Below are 19131 nucleotides of genomic sequence, written 5' to 3'. Positions count from 1 at the left end.
TGACCAACCGTAGCTGCCATTTCTCATACTCGAAATTTACAAGTTCTTTGCGTCTACATCACTGAGTCATCCGAATTTGATAATTTATAAAAACTAATTGCTGCCTACATCAATATCAGAGCCTTTACCTAAGTTATTGATTCACCACTCCAGTGGCCTAGTGGTTAGAGCGTCCACCTCGGATGCAGGAGGTCGTGGGTTCGATCCCCGGTAGAGTCATACCAAAGACTTAAAAAAATGTTACTAACAGCTGCCTCACATGGCGCTCAGCATTAAGAGGTTAGTGTTAGGACTGGTCGGCCCGGTGTCAGGATAATGTGACTGGGTGGGACATCATGCCACATGTCTGCCGCATGATGCCCCAGTGCTAGACATCACTAAAAACTGCCACACTGCAGACATCATAGCAATATGACTGAAAAATTGTTAAAGCTACGTTAAAAATCCAAATAACACACACACACACACAAGTAAGTTATTGAAGCTTTCATAGTTGTGATTCTAATCATGATTTCTCCATAAGTACTGAACGAAATCCGCAACCTCCATTTTGGAGAATGGAGAATACAACCCAGTTACTTTAAATAGCAGATTTTGACCAGAGCATAAACAGCGACCATGTGATTTGACGTAATGGTCATTCACAGCATTGAATGTAGTATCTAATAGGGTTTTTTCCCCGAAGGTGGCTTTATGATAACCTGCTCAAAATAGTTTATTTTTAAAGCAGGCATCAAAATGCGCTTGAATGCGAATCGGGTAGAGGCGTTCAAAGGCGCTTGTATGTGAATGGAGTAGAGGCGTCCAAAGGTGTTTGCATGAGGTAAAGGGTTATACTAGCCACCATGCATAGTCTGTTGTGTGCTGAAAAATAGTGTTAAACCCATCACTATAACTTTCAACATTTTATTATCTAATTTGGAAGATAGGCTTGACACATATACAGTAAAATATATTTCAGAATTCAACTTTAAAGTGGGTAGGTTAATTTTGGGTTCTAAAGTTGGTTTGTTTGAGTTCCATTAGTATCGGGGAGAACAGAAGTGATGAACTCATTGTTGATCCCCTAAAAAAGTTTTCTCTGCCAGCAGAGCATCAGTTTCAATGAAGGGTTCTTGCTTCCAAATTATGGTTTGAAATTTCATTGACTGATAAATTGCAAAGTTCAAACCATGGTGTCATATATTTGTCATCTTTTATTTAATTTTATTCTTTTTCAGTACTATGTTTATTTTGGAGGAGAGAGATATGTAGATCTTGGGCTGGGAACTCATAGAGTGAAGTGCAGAGTGCACAAGAATTTCAGGTACCACCATTCAGAAATTGCTATAAAAGCTTTGTTTTCAGTACATTTTTTCAATTTATATACATAAAATGTACTCTGTTTAAACTGATTATAGGGACAGGACAACTATTAGCTCTGAGATTTTAAAGTTGTTTCAGGGACATGGCATGTAAGTACAAAAGACAAGTGATAATCATATCTTCACTGTTCATCATTTATCTTGCACCCACTTTTCTAGTAATCAACATTATTCAGCACCACTTAATACATTTTAATGCCATTTTACATATAAAATATCCAGTGGTTGCAAATATTATTTTTTAAGTTGATTCCCTCTCTCATTTAAAGAGTAGCTGTTTGACTTTCAGTAGCTAATTTCTTCATTGTAATTTTTTGGTTGGTTTCAGCTTCTTTGTAATTTCTTGTTTCACAATCATGTACATGGGGTTGAAATGTGATCTTGAAAGTTCAATATTGGAGGGGAGGGGGTCAAGTGGCTACTTGACTGGCTAGCCAGGTATATATCGATGCACCATTTCACTGCCTAGCTAGCAGAAAAGTAACAGTTATATAAGCTATATGATTCAACAATCAGAGTTATTTAATTATTTATCCTAGCTGTAGTACAAATGATATGGTCAAGAATTGAAACTTTAAACAGAATAAAAACAAAATTTATGTACACTGACCTATGTTATTGTGGCATAACCCAAGATTTTTTAGATTTTGAATTGTTCATGCTGAATAGGTTTTTATGCTTTTATAATTCCCTTTACCAATAAAATTGGGAGGGAAACTAGCATTTTGCCCATTCAATCATGTGTTTTAATGTGCATTCTTTACCCTCTCAATATTTGATTGCCTCATGCCACCCAATCTAAGACCATATTTCACCAACACTTGTGAAAATCTGATATGTGGATGCATAATCTGGAAAAGTCAGTCAGCTATACAAAAACTAGATTACTGTGACCTAATCTGCACTCAAGTGGTTTTATAATTTAAGCAATCATTACAGACTTTATATCTTGGACTCTATTTCATCTTTTCTTGCACCTTGGATGCAGGAGTTCTTGAGTTCAAACTCCAACCGAGTCATAGAAAGACTTATAAATAGGGTACTAACAGTTGCCTCACTTGTCACTCAGCATTAAGAGGTTAGTGTTAGGACTGGTCGGCCTTGTGTCAGAATAAATATAACTGGGTGGGACATACTGCTTTATGTCTGCAGCATGATGCGCCAGTGCGATACATCACTGTGAACTGTCACACTGCAAACATCATAATGATATGACTGAAAAATTGTTGAAATATGCAAATCACATGCACACATCTTTTCTCGTGAAAACAACAAAATCATAAGCAACACATATTGTCAGTAGGAAATGCTTCCTCACTGTGTCAAGTTTCTAGTCTCTAGTCTAAAAAAGATTTACCCAGTTTGTACTTGGGTGCTAAGTACATGTAGCAGCACTAACAAATAGATTATAAATTGAGGGTCCTTTATCATTTGTACTAGCATATTAAGTAGAATAAAAATTGTAAGTATTGGACCATAGGGTACTTTTTATAGAGTAATTAAAGAGTCAGGGGACCAGGAGATATGTCTTCTCTTGAGAGTAGACTCTTGTATTTCTTAATTCCCATGCTGGAGTTTGTTCATATTTAGGATGAAGGCAAGCCATTTTGCAACATGTTCACTCATCCTTTGGACCATGGGGTCAGGGTCACATTTTATAGCAGTGCATTAACTGGGTTTGCACAATCTTGGAATGTGCTTGAATATTGATGGTTACCATAAAAAATGCCAGCATTCAATGATGACTTCATTAAGTACTGGAAAAGTGCTTGAATTTGGTGATGGCTCCAAAAAGTACTGGAAAAGTGCTTGAATTCAGTGATGGCTCCAAAAAGTTCTGGGAAAGTGCTTGAATTCACTGATGTTCCAAAAGTACTAGAAAAGTGCTTGAAATGGCTCAGTAGTCTTTGAAAAGTGCTTGAATTTCGAAACAACTGTATTTAATTGATATACACAAATTTAGTCATATAAATAGCAAGAAAAAAAAAGATCTAGTATGAAAACGTAGAAACTCAATCATTCTGAAACTTTATTTCCCTGGCAGGTCACTAACATATTCAATCATACTTTGGTTGGGTCCCCTGCATGCTTGTTACTACTCAGCCTCATTTGGGATTGTAAGCACTGATGGGTGTAAATGAATGGATGTTGTGATGCTAGGTCATTAATGGCGATGAAAAGGTCTGTAATGAGAGCGATATTTTCAATCTGTTAAGTGCTCTGTGATGAGAGCCATATTTCTGATCTGTTAAGTGCTCTGTGATGAGAGCCACATTTTCAATCTGTTATGTGCTCTGTGATGAGAGCCACATTTTCAATCTGTTAAGTGCTCTGTGATAAGAGCTATATTTTCAAGCAGATTTGCTATAATCACTATGCATGCTGTATATATGGGTAAGACCAAGCAGTAAACAAAGATCTAAGAAGAACAATCCCTTGATAACTTGCACATATTTGGGTTAAAAAAACAGACTGCATTAATGGCGATGAAAAGGTATGTAATGAGAGCAATATTTTCAATCTGTTAAGTTGCTATGTAATGTGATGAGAGCCATAGTTTCAATCAGTTAAGTTGGTATGTGATGAGAGCCATATTTCCAGTCTGTTAAGTGCTCTGTGATGAGAGCCATATTTCCAATCTGTTAAGTGCTCTGTGGTGAGAGCTATATTTTCAAGCAGATTTGCTATAATCACTAAGCATACTGTATATATGGGTAAGACCAAGCAGTAAACAAAGAGCTAAGAGCACCAATCCCTCGATAACTCGCACATATCTGGGTAAAAAAAAACGGACTGCATTATAAGCGAGGGTGCAAATTACAGAGCTGGGTCATTGATGGTGATGATTTTTTCAATCTGTTATGTGCTATGTGATGAGAGCCATATTTCCAGTCTGTTATGTGCTCTGTGATGAGAGCTGTATTTCCAATCTGTTAAGTGCTCTGTGATGAGAGCTATATTTTCAAGCAGATTTGCTATAATCACTATGCATACTGTATATATGGGTAAGACCAAGCAGTAAACAAAGAGCTAATTACACTACTCCCTCGATAACTCACGCATATCCAGGTAAAAAAAACAACAGACTGCACTATAAGCGAGGGTGCGAGTTACCAAGGGACCTCCAAAAAATACACTAAACATCGGATCCAGAGATGGGTTTGGAGGAGGTCTGGGCTGTTTCATGACTGAATCCTCTTTTTATAATCACGTTGAGAAAAATTTTCAATAATGCATTTTTTGTGAAGTTGTTTGTTATTCTCTATAATTTCATTTATTTTCAAAATGTCCAACATCTGAAAGATCAATAACATGTTTCCAACTGGTTTCATCAACCAACATGGTACACAAAATCATTTGTGTATCATGTCTTGGCTTTTTGTTTTGTTGATTACTCAGGTTCACGGAGTGATGTAAAATTGTATTTTGTGAAACAAGGAGTCTACGAAGCAGGGAACCAGACTAACTGTTGACACACTACCATACGAGATTCAGTTTTATCAAAAACACGCAACATTTATTTTGTGAGACAATCATCTATATAGAAACTCAATTTTGTATTTTTCAATTAGTACAATATTGATGCCATGATTTCATTGCAAGTAATAGTGAAACTTCTTATCATCCTTGAGGATATCTCTATGTGCGAATTAAGGAATTCTCTGAAACTCGTTTTCCTCACAATGGTCCATGAAACAAAGCTCTTATTTTACTAAGTACTCATTTTGCTTGGTTGCCTTGCTATCTTTAATCACAGTTAAGATAGAGTAGGTTAATTTAAGGTAGTTTAATTAGATTACATACACAATAACATTTATGACAGTATTTGATTGATCAACTGAAATGATTTACCCGACTTAGGACCAGGGCCACTGGTTCTTAATCATGTAGGATTTGTATGCCTTTTAACTTTTTTTCATTCCACCTCCTTTATTTGAGTCAAAAGACATAATCAACATGATAATAGAAAAGGAGGCCACTTTTTATTTAGTGCAACAATAAAACAAATGTCCGCTAGTCCGATATCAAAACACGGTGGGCATTTAATTAGGTTCTTGGAGAAATGCTCGTGGACATAGAATTACACATTTTATATTTAATCTCAAGAGGACACATTTTTGGTGATTACACTTAAAAGGAACTAAAAGATAGAACTAGAACACAAATTTCAGTTGATAACTTTTTTTTATTTAATTGGTATTTATTCATTAAAGTGCTGCCTCCACTAGGCATGACATTTTCATTGATCAAAATTTCCTTGAAAATCATTAATTATGGTTTAATAAGACTGTTGTTTTAAAAGAAAATGTAACAAATTATATGACTTCTTATTAAAAGTTGATATTTAATAATGTTGATTACAATTCCCAGGTCCTATCTACCTTTTTTTGATGAAATAACAAGTGATTTTGATTGTGATTTGCTTCAAGCTCAACAAATAGGGATCAATTTTTTTTGGTATTTTCCGGTTTAAAAACTGGGATCCATGCCTGACCCCGTGTTATAAGCAGGTTCGTGAGTTATCAGGGCACGATTTAACAAGGGAGTGGTGTAGTGTGTTTGTCGAAAGACATTAGATCAACAGAAGGTGATATCACTTTACATCATGGAAAGAACATTACTGTCTACTTGAGAACTAATCATGTTAATTGAAAATTAAGTCAAGTCTCAGAGTGGTCATTTTTCTGTACCTGTTGCACCTTAAATTGTTTGAAACAGTAAAAATTTACTTGCAGGATGCAGTATTATTTTCATTTAGTTCAAATTCATTAAAAAGAAATCATATAACTAGCACAAACTGTAATATCACTAGGATCTGGTAACTGTTGAAAATGTCTATGCATTTGACCTTAGATCTAAAGTCCCAACCATTCCCATAACTTTTATAGCTAAAGTAACCCTTGCTTATTGAGTAAAAGAGTTTAAAGTGTGGCGGCAAGTGTGAAAAGCATACAAAATGTGTATTGGGAAAATCAAAAGGAACCTAAAGTTTGTCTTTTGAGAAGTTTCCCATAATATAACTCTGAGCATAAAGTAGTTTAATCTGCAATCTTAATTTGAATTCATTTATGTTAGGACCATGATAACTTCTCTTTAACAACTGCCATTCTTTTGAAAAGGATTCTGTGTTACAATTTTGGGATTTTGTGTTTCTTCCATTGTCCAAAATATATCTTTTACTAGAAATATCTTTGCTATGGATACTTTATCAGTAGCACAGAATGTCACAAATAATTTTCATTAAATTGCTATGTTTTTCTAGATTGATTGTGGTAGCAGAAAAGGAAGTGGTCTATAAGAAATTCCCCATTCCCCTGATCAACAGATTGGAAAAACATTATCTAACAGCCAATACTGTCTTGACTAGAGAACAAAGTGAACTAGCAGAGGAACTTGAGAAATGGGCAGAAGATTTCTCCACAGAAACCACACCTATGTACATCCAAAGGTAAATGGAACTGCTGTGAATATTTTTTAAACATTGTGTATCATTTATTTGTCTGAAAACACAAGTCTCAAATGGAGAAGGAAGGAGTTATCAACAGTGTTCTAAGCAAACACAACACTGCTTTGATAGTCAGGACAAATTAATAGAAGAAAGTCACAGTCTTTGTCTCAAGTCTTTGGAAATCCTAAGTTTTCAGATACTCTTAATGGTTTTTGCTCAGCACCCTATGTTTTTGGACAATCATTGTCCATAATTTTAATTTTGATCAGTTAACAGTTTGCATTAAGAAACAGAAAAGGTAATTTAACATGGCGCTCTTTTTTTAAAAAATGAAAATTTATGTTGCTCTAAGCCACCTATAAAAGACTGCTGTTTAACATTATCAAGTATTATTTAATGTACCTTCTGGCAAAATGGCAGAAAAATGGTAATTTTATGTATAGTTATTATTTGCAAGTAACATCGATTGATAGGCATGATAAAAGAAATTAAGCTGTCTGACCTAATGAGGACCATTTTGCCTGAGAGTTGATCTTTTCAGAAGTGAAAGGCATTGATGACAGCCTTCATTTCTAGGACGTTGATGTGTAGAGGCCATTCACCTGGTTCCTTGTGCCACTGATAGTAGTGAAGCCTGGCAAAAGGTGGGCACCCAAACCATGCAAACTAGCATTGGTCCCTACTGTTATTTCAGCTTTGAGCTTCTTCAGTGGGATTCCCATGGTCAGCCAAACTGGGTTACATCACTGATGTAGGAATGATCAAATGTCAGGCATGATCATGACTGTTTGATCAAGAGGACTTGGAAAGGGGTGCCATTGTACTTGCAGTGTCATTTGTAAGGGGCGCATAAATAGGAGCAGGATCAAGTCTGCTGCTGCATCGAATAAACCAAAGAGTTGCAAAAACTCTCTTGATGAAATCTATATCCTGTTGAACTGATAAACTGTTGTGGTAAGCAAAACAGAAAAATTTTCGTGATATAGGGTGGATTGGGACATGTCAGATCAAGACTGATGATAATACTCATCCATTTGAATCATGAGGTGGATTGATCTCACCATCACCATCTTGAATTTTGGAGGCACAATGAACTTTTTGAAGCAACTCAGGTTGATGATGATGTCAGCTTGCTGTTTGCTTTACAAATAAGAAATAGCCTTGAATAAAAAAGCCAGCGATTGTGGGCTTTTTTATGAGTGACTATATCCATTGTATTAAGCATATTTCTAGTAAAAGATAACTCTTGAACTTCAGTCTGTCCATGGTCGGATCTGAGTATGATGTGATGGATGGTTGATTTGAAGGAGTTGAGACCCAGTCTAGGTCTACTTGTTTCTCTCAAGAAGACATACCAGGTAGTATTGAAGACTCGCTTCTTTCCCTATAAAAACATCACTGGCTCTCCCTTGCAGACAAGCAGTGAATATATGGAAGTCCAGCACTTCTGGGACTGCTTGCTGGTTTGCCCATGACTGGTCAGCATGGAAACTGTCAGTATAGAAGAGGGTCTGGCTACCACCAGTACTGACCACTCCAAAAGCCTATCTGGACAGACAGATTTCTCACTTTAATCTCTCTCATAGTAAGGGCATGTTACTGATTAGACAGCTGGATCTGTCAGTAAGATCCCCTTAAATCATAGTTGGCTTCATCTATTCAGCGAAAAGGGACATGTTGGAATGGCTGGACAGACGGCAACAGTGCAGTTTTACTATGCACTGTACCTGATGGATCCAGTACAAATAATGTATAAAATATGCCAATGTGAGGAAAGTTGTGATTTTATTAAGCCAAAGCATGGAACTAAAATAGATCAGTGATCATAGTTCATCTATATTCAGAATTATTATGATTATTATTATGTGATATATGCTGGCTATGTGCCTTATACAGTGAAGTGTGTCTACATTTTCATTAAAATTATATCACTTTAAAGGATTGTTTAAATCACAGTAACTCATCAGTGCACAGATCAAAGTAAATGCCATAGTTTTAACCCTCCATGAAGGAAGTTTATTACAGATGCGTGTATAAAATATGGACCACCTTGAAAACCCCAAATTCTGATTCCCAGAGTGGTTAATTATGTTTTCATTCACCAAACACTGGCTGGTGATAGTGATGATGAAAATAATTTTTAAATTTATGAATATATTGGATCATTGGAGCTGGGAAATTGTTAATTGAGATACCAGTGAGTGGTTTTGAGCCTGAAAACAGTGTTAAATACGAGTCAGATGTACATGTTAGATGGACCAGAATAGAGGGCATGATGGGCAGTCTACCTTTCAGCAGTATTTTGAAATTAAATGTAGAAAGGGCAGAATACTGAGCCTAATTAAATTACAGACAATTTAAAAGTAGAATGCAATTTTCATTTTTTTATCAGACAGTTTAGCCCTGTGATGAATCATATGCTATAAAACCATATATCCATATTTGGGTTAAGATAAACTGAATAAGTGAGGATGAAAAAAATGAAATTAAGAAGTAAAGATATTTATTTGAATGCCTCTGTCTGCACAAGCAGACTGTGGAATTGACTGACTAAAAGCCCTAATACAGTGTCATGGAGCAGTTAAGTAATCTGGCATAGTAGTCAGTCAGCTACTGATTCAAGAAGTTAGTTTGTGTTAGCGACAAATCCTATTTTGGAGCAGATGTATCCTAATGGTAATATCTATGAGCTCTGGAAAAATCTAAATAACAGTCACAAAGATTAGTATTCCAACATCTTCAAAGTGACAAAGCTAGCTGTGCATATGCCCTTTCAGAAGGAAGCACAAAAAATATTTATACACAGATAAGGAACAGAGTATGCTCAGAAATAACTAACAGATTAATGCATATACATCTAGAGGTGACATCTTTTAAAGATTTTGATTTCAGTAGAGCTCTAAAAAAGTGGAGTATTGAAGCGTTAGGTAAATATTGAACCATGAATGTTTCCTCCTCTCCCTCCTTCTTTTCTTCTCTTCCCTTCTTTCAGTGAAAAAGGGTGAAAGCCCTCCTTAAGATAAAATCCTAACAGCATCGCTACTTAAATTTTACATGGGGAACAAATTTCAAATTTCTCTTTTTATGCAGAGATATTTAACCAGTGAATGAAGGTGCTGATGGAATAAATAAAATTACCACAGAATCAGCAAGGGGGCAGATTTCAAACAGCTGAAGTTTATCACCTTGTGTAAAAAGAATTTGAAAAAATTATAGAATAGGACAGGGTGTTGTCAGTAGTTTTCCTTCTTCACTAACAAATACAAGTACCTATGGCTACATGTCTTTTTTATCTGCAGGAAATACAGTGTGATAGATTTTGTTGGCATTCATCCTCATTCCCATGCCCAGATTTGTTCTAGATGAGATTTTCTTTGCACAAGGAAACAGCTTTATTTGTTCTGTTTTGAAGATAACATCCTAGTGTCTTCCAAGTTTAAGTTAGACATGAAATTGGTAATAAGATGTTTTCAAAGCATTCATGCTGTGCAAAACAAAGGGTCTGGTGGCTAAAGTGAGTTAAATGGAGCCACCATTAATTGGCTGAAAACAATGAATAAAACTCACTGACAACCACCAGGTAGTATATTTGAAAGTAATTTTGTTTTCTTGTCATTGATGAGAATTGCATATAAATATATAATAACTATATGTCTCTCTGTAATCTGCATACTGGAAATACAACCATTATGTCAAGATACTTAAAGGCACCATCTACCTTTCAGAGATAGAAACACCATCAAGTGTATCAATATGTATTGTACTGCAGGCATTGTATCATGAGTCGTATCGATACACGGCACAAATGTATCATTTCACCCCTGATATATATATATGTGAAATATTCTACACTGGAAATAAGGTGTAAAATAACCCCTAGAAATATGCCTGTTGCAGAATTTTTTAAATTGTACAATTTAATATGCAGGAGATTTCATTGAGTGACAGGTGACACCCCTCATCTTGAGATGATATGCATATTGAGGTAACTAAAAGTATGTATAAAAGAGTAGAGTTGTTGATGTTTTGATTTTATAATTCCTTTTTTTTTATAGAAATGAGAAGAATAAAGCAGCACGCTCTGTTGGAGAGGTATTTATGGGTTACCATACTGACACCTGCTCCTCCATTATCCTGGTTGTCTGGCAGAGACATGAAGAAGAAAGTTCCAGACTCTCAATTCAAAAGGTAGTCATTAGCTCTGACCTAATGCGTTTCCTATTTTTAATCACTGATATGCCCCACCAAAAAACATGTATGGAACAAATAGTGTTTCACAGATGTTTAAGATTTTTCAGGCATTTTTAACAGCAGATTTATGCCACTTTATGTTACAATATGCTTGGTGAGTATCATACCATTCTAATAAAACTTAATTGACGTCTGCACACAGACATACACACTTTTCTGTGTTTGTGATTTCTGAGAAGTTTTGTATTTACCCAATCATAATACATTCGGTTTACAAACACTACCTTGCAAATCCAGCCCAGTCCACACAAGCAATAAATTTTAGCTACACTTTTTTGAGACCTTGCAAAAATCCAAATTACTTGTACTTAATACAGAGTGAGTTGGAGGAGTTTCCCACATAAAGAAAGTATAGTCCATATTTTGTCGAACTTTTTTGAGACCTTGCAAAAATCCAAGTTACTTGTACTTAATACAGAGTGAGTTGGAGGAGTTTCCCACGTAAAGAAATTATAGTCCATATTTAGTCAAACTAATTCTTGCTCTTCTCTGTCTGAGACAAAGTTAGAACAACAACTTTGTTATATGTTATATTTGTTGGCACCATTTTTGTGTTGCTTGTATGTGCATTCAGTAATGTGTACATGACTTTTTGTACTCCTATGTAAGTGACCTTATAAATAAATGACTCTTAGGTCATGCAGGATATTTTCGATACAAAACAGAGTTCTGTAATGTCCACTTAGAGTGAAGTAATAGTGACACTTCACAGAATTAACCTATATAAGATATCAAATATGCCATCTGTATTTGCAAATAAGCTTTCTTTAATACTTCTATGATAGCCTGTTAGCATACACTTCATTATTTATAAAAGCACTGGTTGATGGCATTTGGTCCCAATCCATATATATGTATAACTCTCTCTGACTCCCATCTATGTCAGCAATCCAGGCAATGTTTGCTGCAGTCATTCCAAATGTATGTGGATAAATCTTAGTGAGTATGTGACCATGCTAGCAAAATTAGGTGATTTTAACCAACATTTCAAACTTTGGTGACTTTGGTCAAATTTTTGTTTTTGAAAAGTTGGGTTGGGTTTATCGTTGAAAACAGAATAATAATTTACCAGAATTTTATAGAAATGAAGGATTTTTTTTTCATTGAGCATGTTTGTATCAGGGAAGAATGTTGGTAGGCTTTTCTGATATTCTGTGATCTTTCTTGACCCCATTTTATAGATTCTTGAGGAGGCTAAAAAACTGTTGTTGTGGTGTGCCACCCCAGATTCTGTTGTCCGACTTGAAAGATGTAATCTGGCACAGCAGGAAAAAATGATACTCACACAGGTGTATATGAGGGAGCAGTGTCATGAGAATTTGGCTCAGTATCTGCAGTTCAAGTTAGTCTCAGAGCAAACACAGGAGCTATTTGCACAGGTAATGCTAAAAATATAAATATTTGTATATTTTTGCATCAAATTATTACTTTAATCAATGAATTGTACATAACTGGATCAGTTCCAGAGGTTAATAAAACCTTTCAGCACAAGTTTATACTTGGACTCACTATCTATACTATATTTTCAATTTGTTTGATAATTTGTAAAAACTTATTGTTACCTACATAAATATCAGAACCTTTATCTAAGTTACTGAAGCTTTCATAGTACTGTAGTGAACGAAATCAGCAGCCTCCATTTAGGAGAGTGAAGATAATGACCCAATTGCTTTAAATAGATTATGACTAGAGCTTAAACAGCAAACACATGATCTGACATAATGGTCATTCACATCAATGAATGTAGTATCTAGTAAGGGGTTTTCCCCGAAGGTGGTGCTAAACGGTTGATGTTTACAGCAGGCTTTGAAAAGCGCTTGCATGAGAATGGTGTAGAGGCATCCAAAGGTGCTTACATGAGGTAAAGGATTAAACAAAATTACTTTAGGTAGAAAATTAAAGTTGGTATTTATACAGTAAAGCAATCATGACTCTTTATAACCCCACACTTCATGTAGGGTAACTTAATCCCATCTGCTTTCATTCTCCTATAATGCTTGATGGTGGAGTGATAAATACCTACAAATCAACATCATGCCTCAGCAGGCATAATGATGGCAGCTTTGCCATGAAGGGGCTGGTCAACATTACTGATTGACATTTGAATAGTCAATGAATTAAGACCACCCGATGGAAAGACTGAGATGTCAAGAGTTATCTACAACCAGATACCATTTGAAGAATTAATCATCTTTATTTTGATCATATATTTGGACAATAAAAAGTAATTTCAGAAGTCTTGTGTATTCAGTAAACATATTTAGAAAAGGTTGATTTACTTCTTTTGCAATAGTTTAGACTTTTACTTCATTCAAAGAAATCTGAGCAAACTTATACACTGACTTGATGAGAGACAAACCTTGTTGAGCTTCTCTTGAACAGTGTCTCCTACTGCTACAAAGCAAAAGTATTAATCTTCTGAGATGTGGATGATTAAATTCCAAATTGACAACTGCTACTGTTTGAAATAAAAACAACCAAGCAGAAGAAAATGCTGCATTTACAATGTAATGCAAACCTTGTGCATAGTCCTTAAGCAGTAATGGCAGATATGAGGCTGAATATATTAAACTTTGAACAAACTTTGGACTGCATGTATACTGTAGGGACTGACCATTTAATGTATGGGGCTTTTTTTTTCAACTGGGATATGATTTTTTCCCTTTTATCACAAGATAAATTTGTTCAAGAAATATGAGGACTAAAATAATGTATTTTTTTTTTATAAATCAGAACTGAGCGATTATTTTCAAGTATTTGGCCCACGACCCCTTTCAAAAATTATGTGATCTCTTCCTAATAAAGACTTGAGACGAGCATTGAGTGCAGTCATTGACAACACTGTTAAAAATATAGTATGTAAAAGAAATGTAATAGATAACATAGGGTTAAGTAGACTCCCATATTTTTCAGATAACAACCCACTCGAAGCTTTTATCAACAGCAGACAAGTCAGATATATATCAGGCAGTGGGAATTCCACCTGAGAGGATTGCACTGGAAACTCTTCAGTCTTTTGACACTGAGCAGCAGTTCAGTCGAAAAATCAGGTTAAAGAAAGTCTTTCATACTGAGTACATAATCTGTGGTTGAGAAAGTGAGACATACTGGAAATTAATCCATTTTCATCAGTATCACTTTTTATATTTTTTTGAAAAATTATGCTTTTGTTGGTATTTTTATTCATGGATTGTGGAAGTGTTTTATTATATCCACAATAGCATCCTAGTTAAATCTTTAAATTTGTGGATTTTTAGCAACCACAAAACCTTTGAAAATCAGTATACCATTAAATTCATAATATCTCTAGTTTTATGTGCTTCATTTCATGGCCTGATTTGGTGTACTTAGTCTGGTCATAAACTTGAAGTACTTAATATTCACATCAATTTTTAACTCGTTTGGTTGAAGGCTATGTGAGCTTATGGTGGCATGGCACTGCATCATTTTACTGTCGATCTTACATCCATCATCTTCTTCACCAGAGCATCTGAGCCAGCATTTTGATCAATCTTGTAAGAAACATTACTTGGAACAGCATTTTATAACAGACTGTGTCACAAGTGGCTTCCCTTGCAGTTATATGGCTTCGGTATCAGCCAAGTGAAAAACTACTCTCAGCTTGATGAAACAATAATTTTACTACTGATTGACAGCTTACATATGACTATAAAACAGACAAATGGCTCTTTGGACAGCCAACCTGCCTGGAACAATTGTTTCCAAGCATGATGACTTGTACAAGTTGGTTGATCAAAGAGTAAGTCCACTGTTTTATAGTCAAATGTAACCTATTAATCAACAGTTTAAAGGTAATATCTGAATTACCAAGTTGTTCAACTAGCTGAATAGGAAATCAAAGGATGCCATATATGGCTATTCTTTGTGGTCCATGAATTGAAACTTTGGCTGGCTTTCCAATACAAGTTTTAAGTATTAAAAAACCATGGACCCTAATGAAAAGGGATGTAACTTTTATCTCTTCTCAAAGACAAACTTTTGTCTTCAGAGATATCTTTAATTCACAAGAAAATGGATGAAGATAATGACTTTTTCACAATTGCACAAAAGGTGAATTCCATTTCTGCTGTGATTACACAACTACTATTCCCACATCCAAGCAAATGAATTGTTTTGACTCTCTACCCTAATACCAAAGACTTACAAAAATGGTTCTAACAGCTGCCTTGCTTGGCACTCAGCATTAAGAGGTTAGTTTTAGGACTGGTCAGCCTGGTGTCAGGATAATGTGACTGGGTGGGACATCATGCTACATGTCTGCAGCATGATGCCCCAGTGCTAGACATCACGATAAACTGCCACATTGCAGACATCATAGCAATATGACTGAGATTTTTTTAAAGCTACATTAAAAATCCAAATCACATCACAACACTCTACCCTAATAATAGCCTTGCTTTCGAATTTTACATAATTTACTCCTTTGAATTGCAGTATCAGTGTGACTGAATACAGAGGACAAGCAAGATAAGAAATGTTTGCATATTGATTCACCTGATATTCCTTATCTAAACAATGTCTTCTCCATGTATCAAACATTTCATTTGCATAGACTGAGAGGTTACTGTAGAAATGCACCAGTGACAGCTTAAGGCAGGGAGAAACCATAGTTTGGTTAAGGAACACCTGTCGACTAACTGCTGAAGGCAGGTGAATATTTCATACAGGACATTTGTATCTATACTCTGAAATTTGCTGGAGGGCTAATGTGAACAGGTGACCACTGTATAAAGATGACCATTAGGATGATATAGAGAAAGTTCAGTTTCAGTAAAAGAAAATAGTTCTCAAAAATGTTTGGAAGCCCTTGAAAATTCTTTGAAAAGTTTAGAGAAAATAACTTTCTCTGATGCCTCCCACACTTGGGAGGAACTCATCCATAAGAGGATGGTTCTGATAATGTTGGACAATTTGGTTATAGTGAACTACCTCCTCAAAAAAGGGGGAGAAAATCACTGAACCTTTGTGCTATTATATGGGAGTACCTCAATTGGTGTGCCCAATATCATATAAATATGCAAGTCCGACATCCTGTGCAGGCCCAGTGGCATGGCTGACTTGTTATCAAGGAGAGGCCAACTTCTTCATATGGAGTACCGTATTTACCGTATGTTTTCGGACTGCAACAAATAATTTCTTTTTTTGTCGTCCGAATACATACCATATTCTTTAATTAGGTGTCCGAAAACATACATTTGAAGATAGATTTATCCCCCTCCCCCCCCCCCTCGATGTCTGTAATGAAGTTACCGTTAGCTCACATGACGACGTGCTGCCATGAAGTAAAACAAGTATTTTGTCAAGCACCATGGAAAGGATAATGAATGAAAATCAGGCATTACTTGCCTATTTTGTCTATGTGATACATGTCCATCCACCAGAAAACACAGCCATACATGTATTAGAGCCATGATTGTGTGCGTATTTTCCAAAAGAATCACCATATTACTATATAATCTTGCAATCCACAGTTTAACCCTCTGCTAATCGGTTAAATAAAAAGATCTTAGAATCATAATTTTTAAGATATTTATGATAGAAACATTAGTATCTAGAGTAGAAATACCGGTATATGTATGATGGCTAATCTTAGAGCACCAAAGGTGAGAAGCTCCATATGGGGTGAGTGTTGTATGCACGCATAGGAAGGGTAAAAATAACAAGCAAGTTGCAATATATGAGTCAGCATGTTTAATATGTTGGTATTTTAAAAAAAAGATAAAGGTGGTCTGTTTGTTGTGGTTCTCTCTTTTTTTTCTCCCCACCTAGCTGAGGGTAGCTTCAAAATGAGTAGAGCTTGCTGACTCGAAACAATTGACTGCTCAAAGATTTTTTTGATGTACCGGTATGTCAGAGATTTCAAGGTGTCTAGGTGATAATTGTTAATAATAAAACTTGTGGGATTTCTTTGACATGTGTGTTCGGAAATAAAATGCAGCCATCTGGATTCCATTAAAAGAGCACACGATGTACCGAACATTTAGCACCCACAATCAATATTTATCGTCTACAAAGAGGTTTACTACGAATAGAACAATAACTATGTTTAAACCTTGGTATATAATGCCTCAGGGATAAGGGGTTTGTTTTGTTGCACAATGCCAATGAATTTTACTAATCCATACCGACTCTCCGATGTATTGTTTAATGATATAAAGCAGGGGTCATGGTTGCTAATCAAAGCCATAACTGTCACACCTGTTTGATGTGGTTTCATGTGTAACAATGTCTACACCAACAACCAATTATATTTTTTTAGCCTAATCAAGCTATTAAAATATAAAGTATAAATAAAATACCCACCACTATCAAGTTTATATACTGGATAGCTGTCATTGTGAAACATAATATTGTTAGTACTGTAATAATTTTGATGGATAAGTTTATCATACATTATGCAACAAGCAAGGAGGCACTGCCTAGTTCGTGGAGGGACTCTCCCTTGCCGAAATCGTCTCCAAAGAGGCCAGTAGGCCATCCACAGAAACGACTTCGAATTAATGATTGTGAGGATGCATCGCAAAAAGAACCGCCTACGAAGAAAGCTGCTCTAGATGACGAGTCTGATTATCTTGAACCCGAGAGTGCTCCACCCGGTTCTGTACGTGGTCACTATAAACATTATACATTAAAGCAAAAGCAGGATATCGTTAACAAAGCAAAATGTCTGGGAATTAGACCTACAGCAGAAAAATTCAAGATTCCGAAATCCACGGTGAGTACCTAGATGAAAATTGACTTTTCTGCCAGTCTGAACTTGAACGGTCATTTGATTAAGTGTGGACGACCCATTTCATATGGACAAGCTATGGATGATAAGATAGCTCAGTGGGTGCTCACTCAACGTGACTTACAAATTCCAGTCAGTGTTGAGGGAATATGTATATATGCCAAGGAGCTTGTCTCAACAGAATTTCTGGAGAGCAAATTCCATGCCAGTCGTTCATGAGGAGAGAGTTTCATGAAAAGACATGACTTTGTGCTCAGAAGCAGGACCTCTCTTGCCCAACGTTTACCAAAGGATTTGGAAGAAAAGATTGCTTCATTCCACAAGTTTGTGATGGATAGACGTGAGGGGACGAGTTTGACAATAAGTTTATTATTAACATGGACGAGACACCGATGTACTTTGATCTTGTGCCAGGGAAAACGGTGGACAAAGAAGGAATGAAAAGCGTTCTGATTCATACAACTGGTGCAGAGAAGAGATACATTACTGTGGTTTTAACCGTTGCAGGTTCTGGCAACGTATAACCTCCAATGATTATTTTCAAGGGAAAGAGACAGCTAGATCTGAAGGCTCCAAAAGGGTGGATTATCACAGTTCAAGAGAAAGCATGGATGGACGAAACACTAATGCTGCGATGGATTGAAGAAATTTATTTGCCATTCACCAGAAGAGAGCGATCACTATTAGCTATGGACTCGTTCCGGGCTCACATCACTGATGACATGAAGAAACAGTTGCGGCGCAGAAACGTTGTGCCAGCAATAATACATGGAGGCTGTACATCCAAATTACAACCTCTTGATGTGAGCATCAATAAACCTGTTAAGAGCTACCTCCACCGCAGCTGGACGGAATACATCAGGGATGCTGCGAATACATTAATATCATCTAATGAAAGCAGCAATGGACGGATCAAGACAGCCAGCAAACAGACTGTATTGGACTGGGTTGTAAATGTCATGGACACATTGAAGGAAAAGCGCACAATGATAATTAAATCTTTCAAGGTGTGCGGCATCAGTGTCAATCTGAGCAGAAGTGAAAACGCGCTGATCAGAAATGACAAACAATTAAACAATATGGATGATGATAATGATACAGAATTTGAGGGCTTTTTGCCCGAGGACCTACAAAAGGCTATGGACAAGCTACTTGATATTGAATAATATATTTAAATATATTACAGCATTAAATCATATTTCTTTTTATTCTTTGATATTGCTACTTATTGTGTATAGCTTAATATAACAATGTTTATCTATCTGCATACATACATACATAAATATATACATATGATTAAAACATTTAAATTATAT

The 19131-nt window shown here is 35.9% G+C and overlaps 1 protein-coding gene across 1 annotated transcript in view; it reads left to right on the top strand.

The window, feature by feature from the left end:
• The window catches only part of LOC149786028 (E3 ubiquitin-protein ligase rnf213-alpha-like), a 374561-nt gene that overhangs the window by 214120 nt on the left and 141310 nt on the right, over positions 1-19131 (top strand). Inside the window, exons 52-56 of the mRNA XM_089978102.1 lie at positions 1221-1306; positions 6628-6813; positions 10869-11001; positions 12246-12443; positions 13978-14114. Coding sequence (XP_089834228.1) covers positions 1221-1306; positions 6628-6813; positions 10869-11001; positions 12246-12443; positions 13978-14114 — 740 coding nt within the window. The remainder of the gene's footprint in view (positions 1-1220; positions 1307-6627; positions 6814-10868; positions 11002-12245; positions 12444-13977; positions 14115-19131) is intronic.

The sequence above is a fragment of the Sinohyriopsis cumingii genome, chromosome 12, assembly GCF_028554795.1.
Source record: "Sinohyriopsis cumingii isolate HCF-2022 chromosome 12, ASM2855479v2, whole genome shotgun sequence".
Lineage (NCBI taxonomy): Eukaryota > Metazoa > Mollusca > Bivalvia > Unionida > Unionidae > Sinohyriopsis > Sinohyriopsis cumingii.
This window is presented reverse-complemented; position numbering and strand designations above follow the sequence as displayed.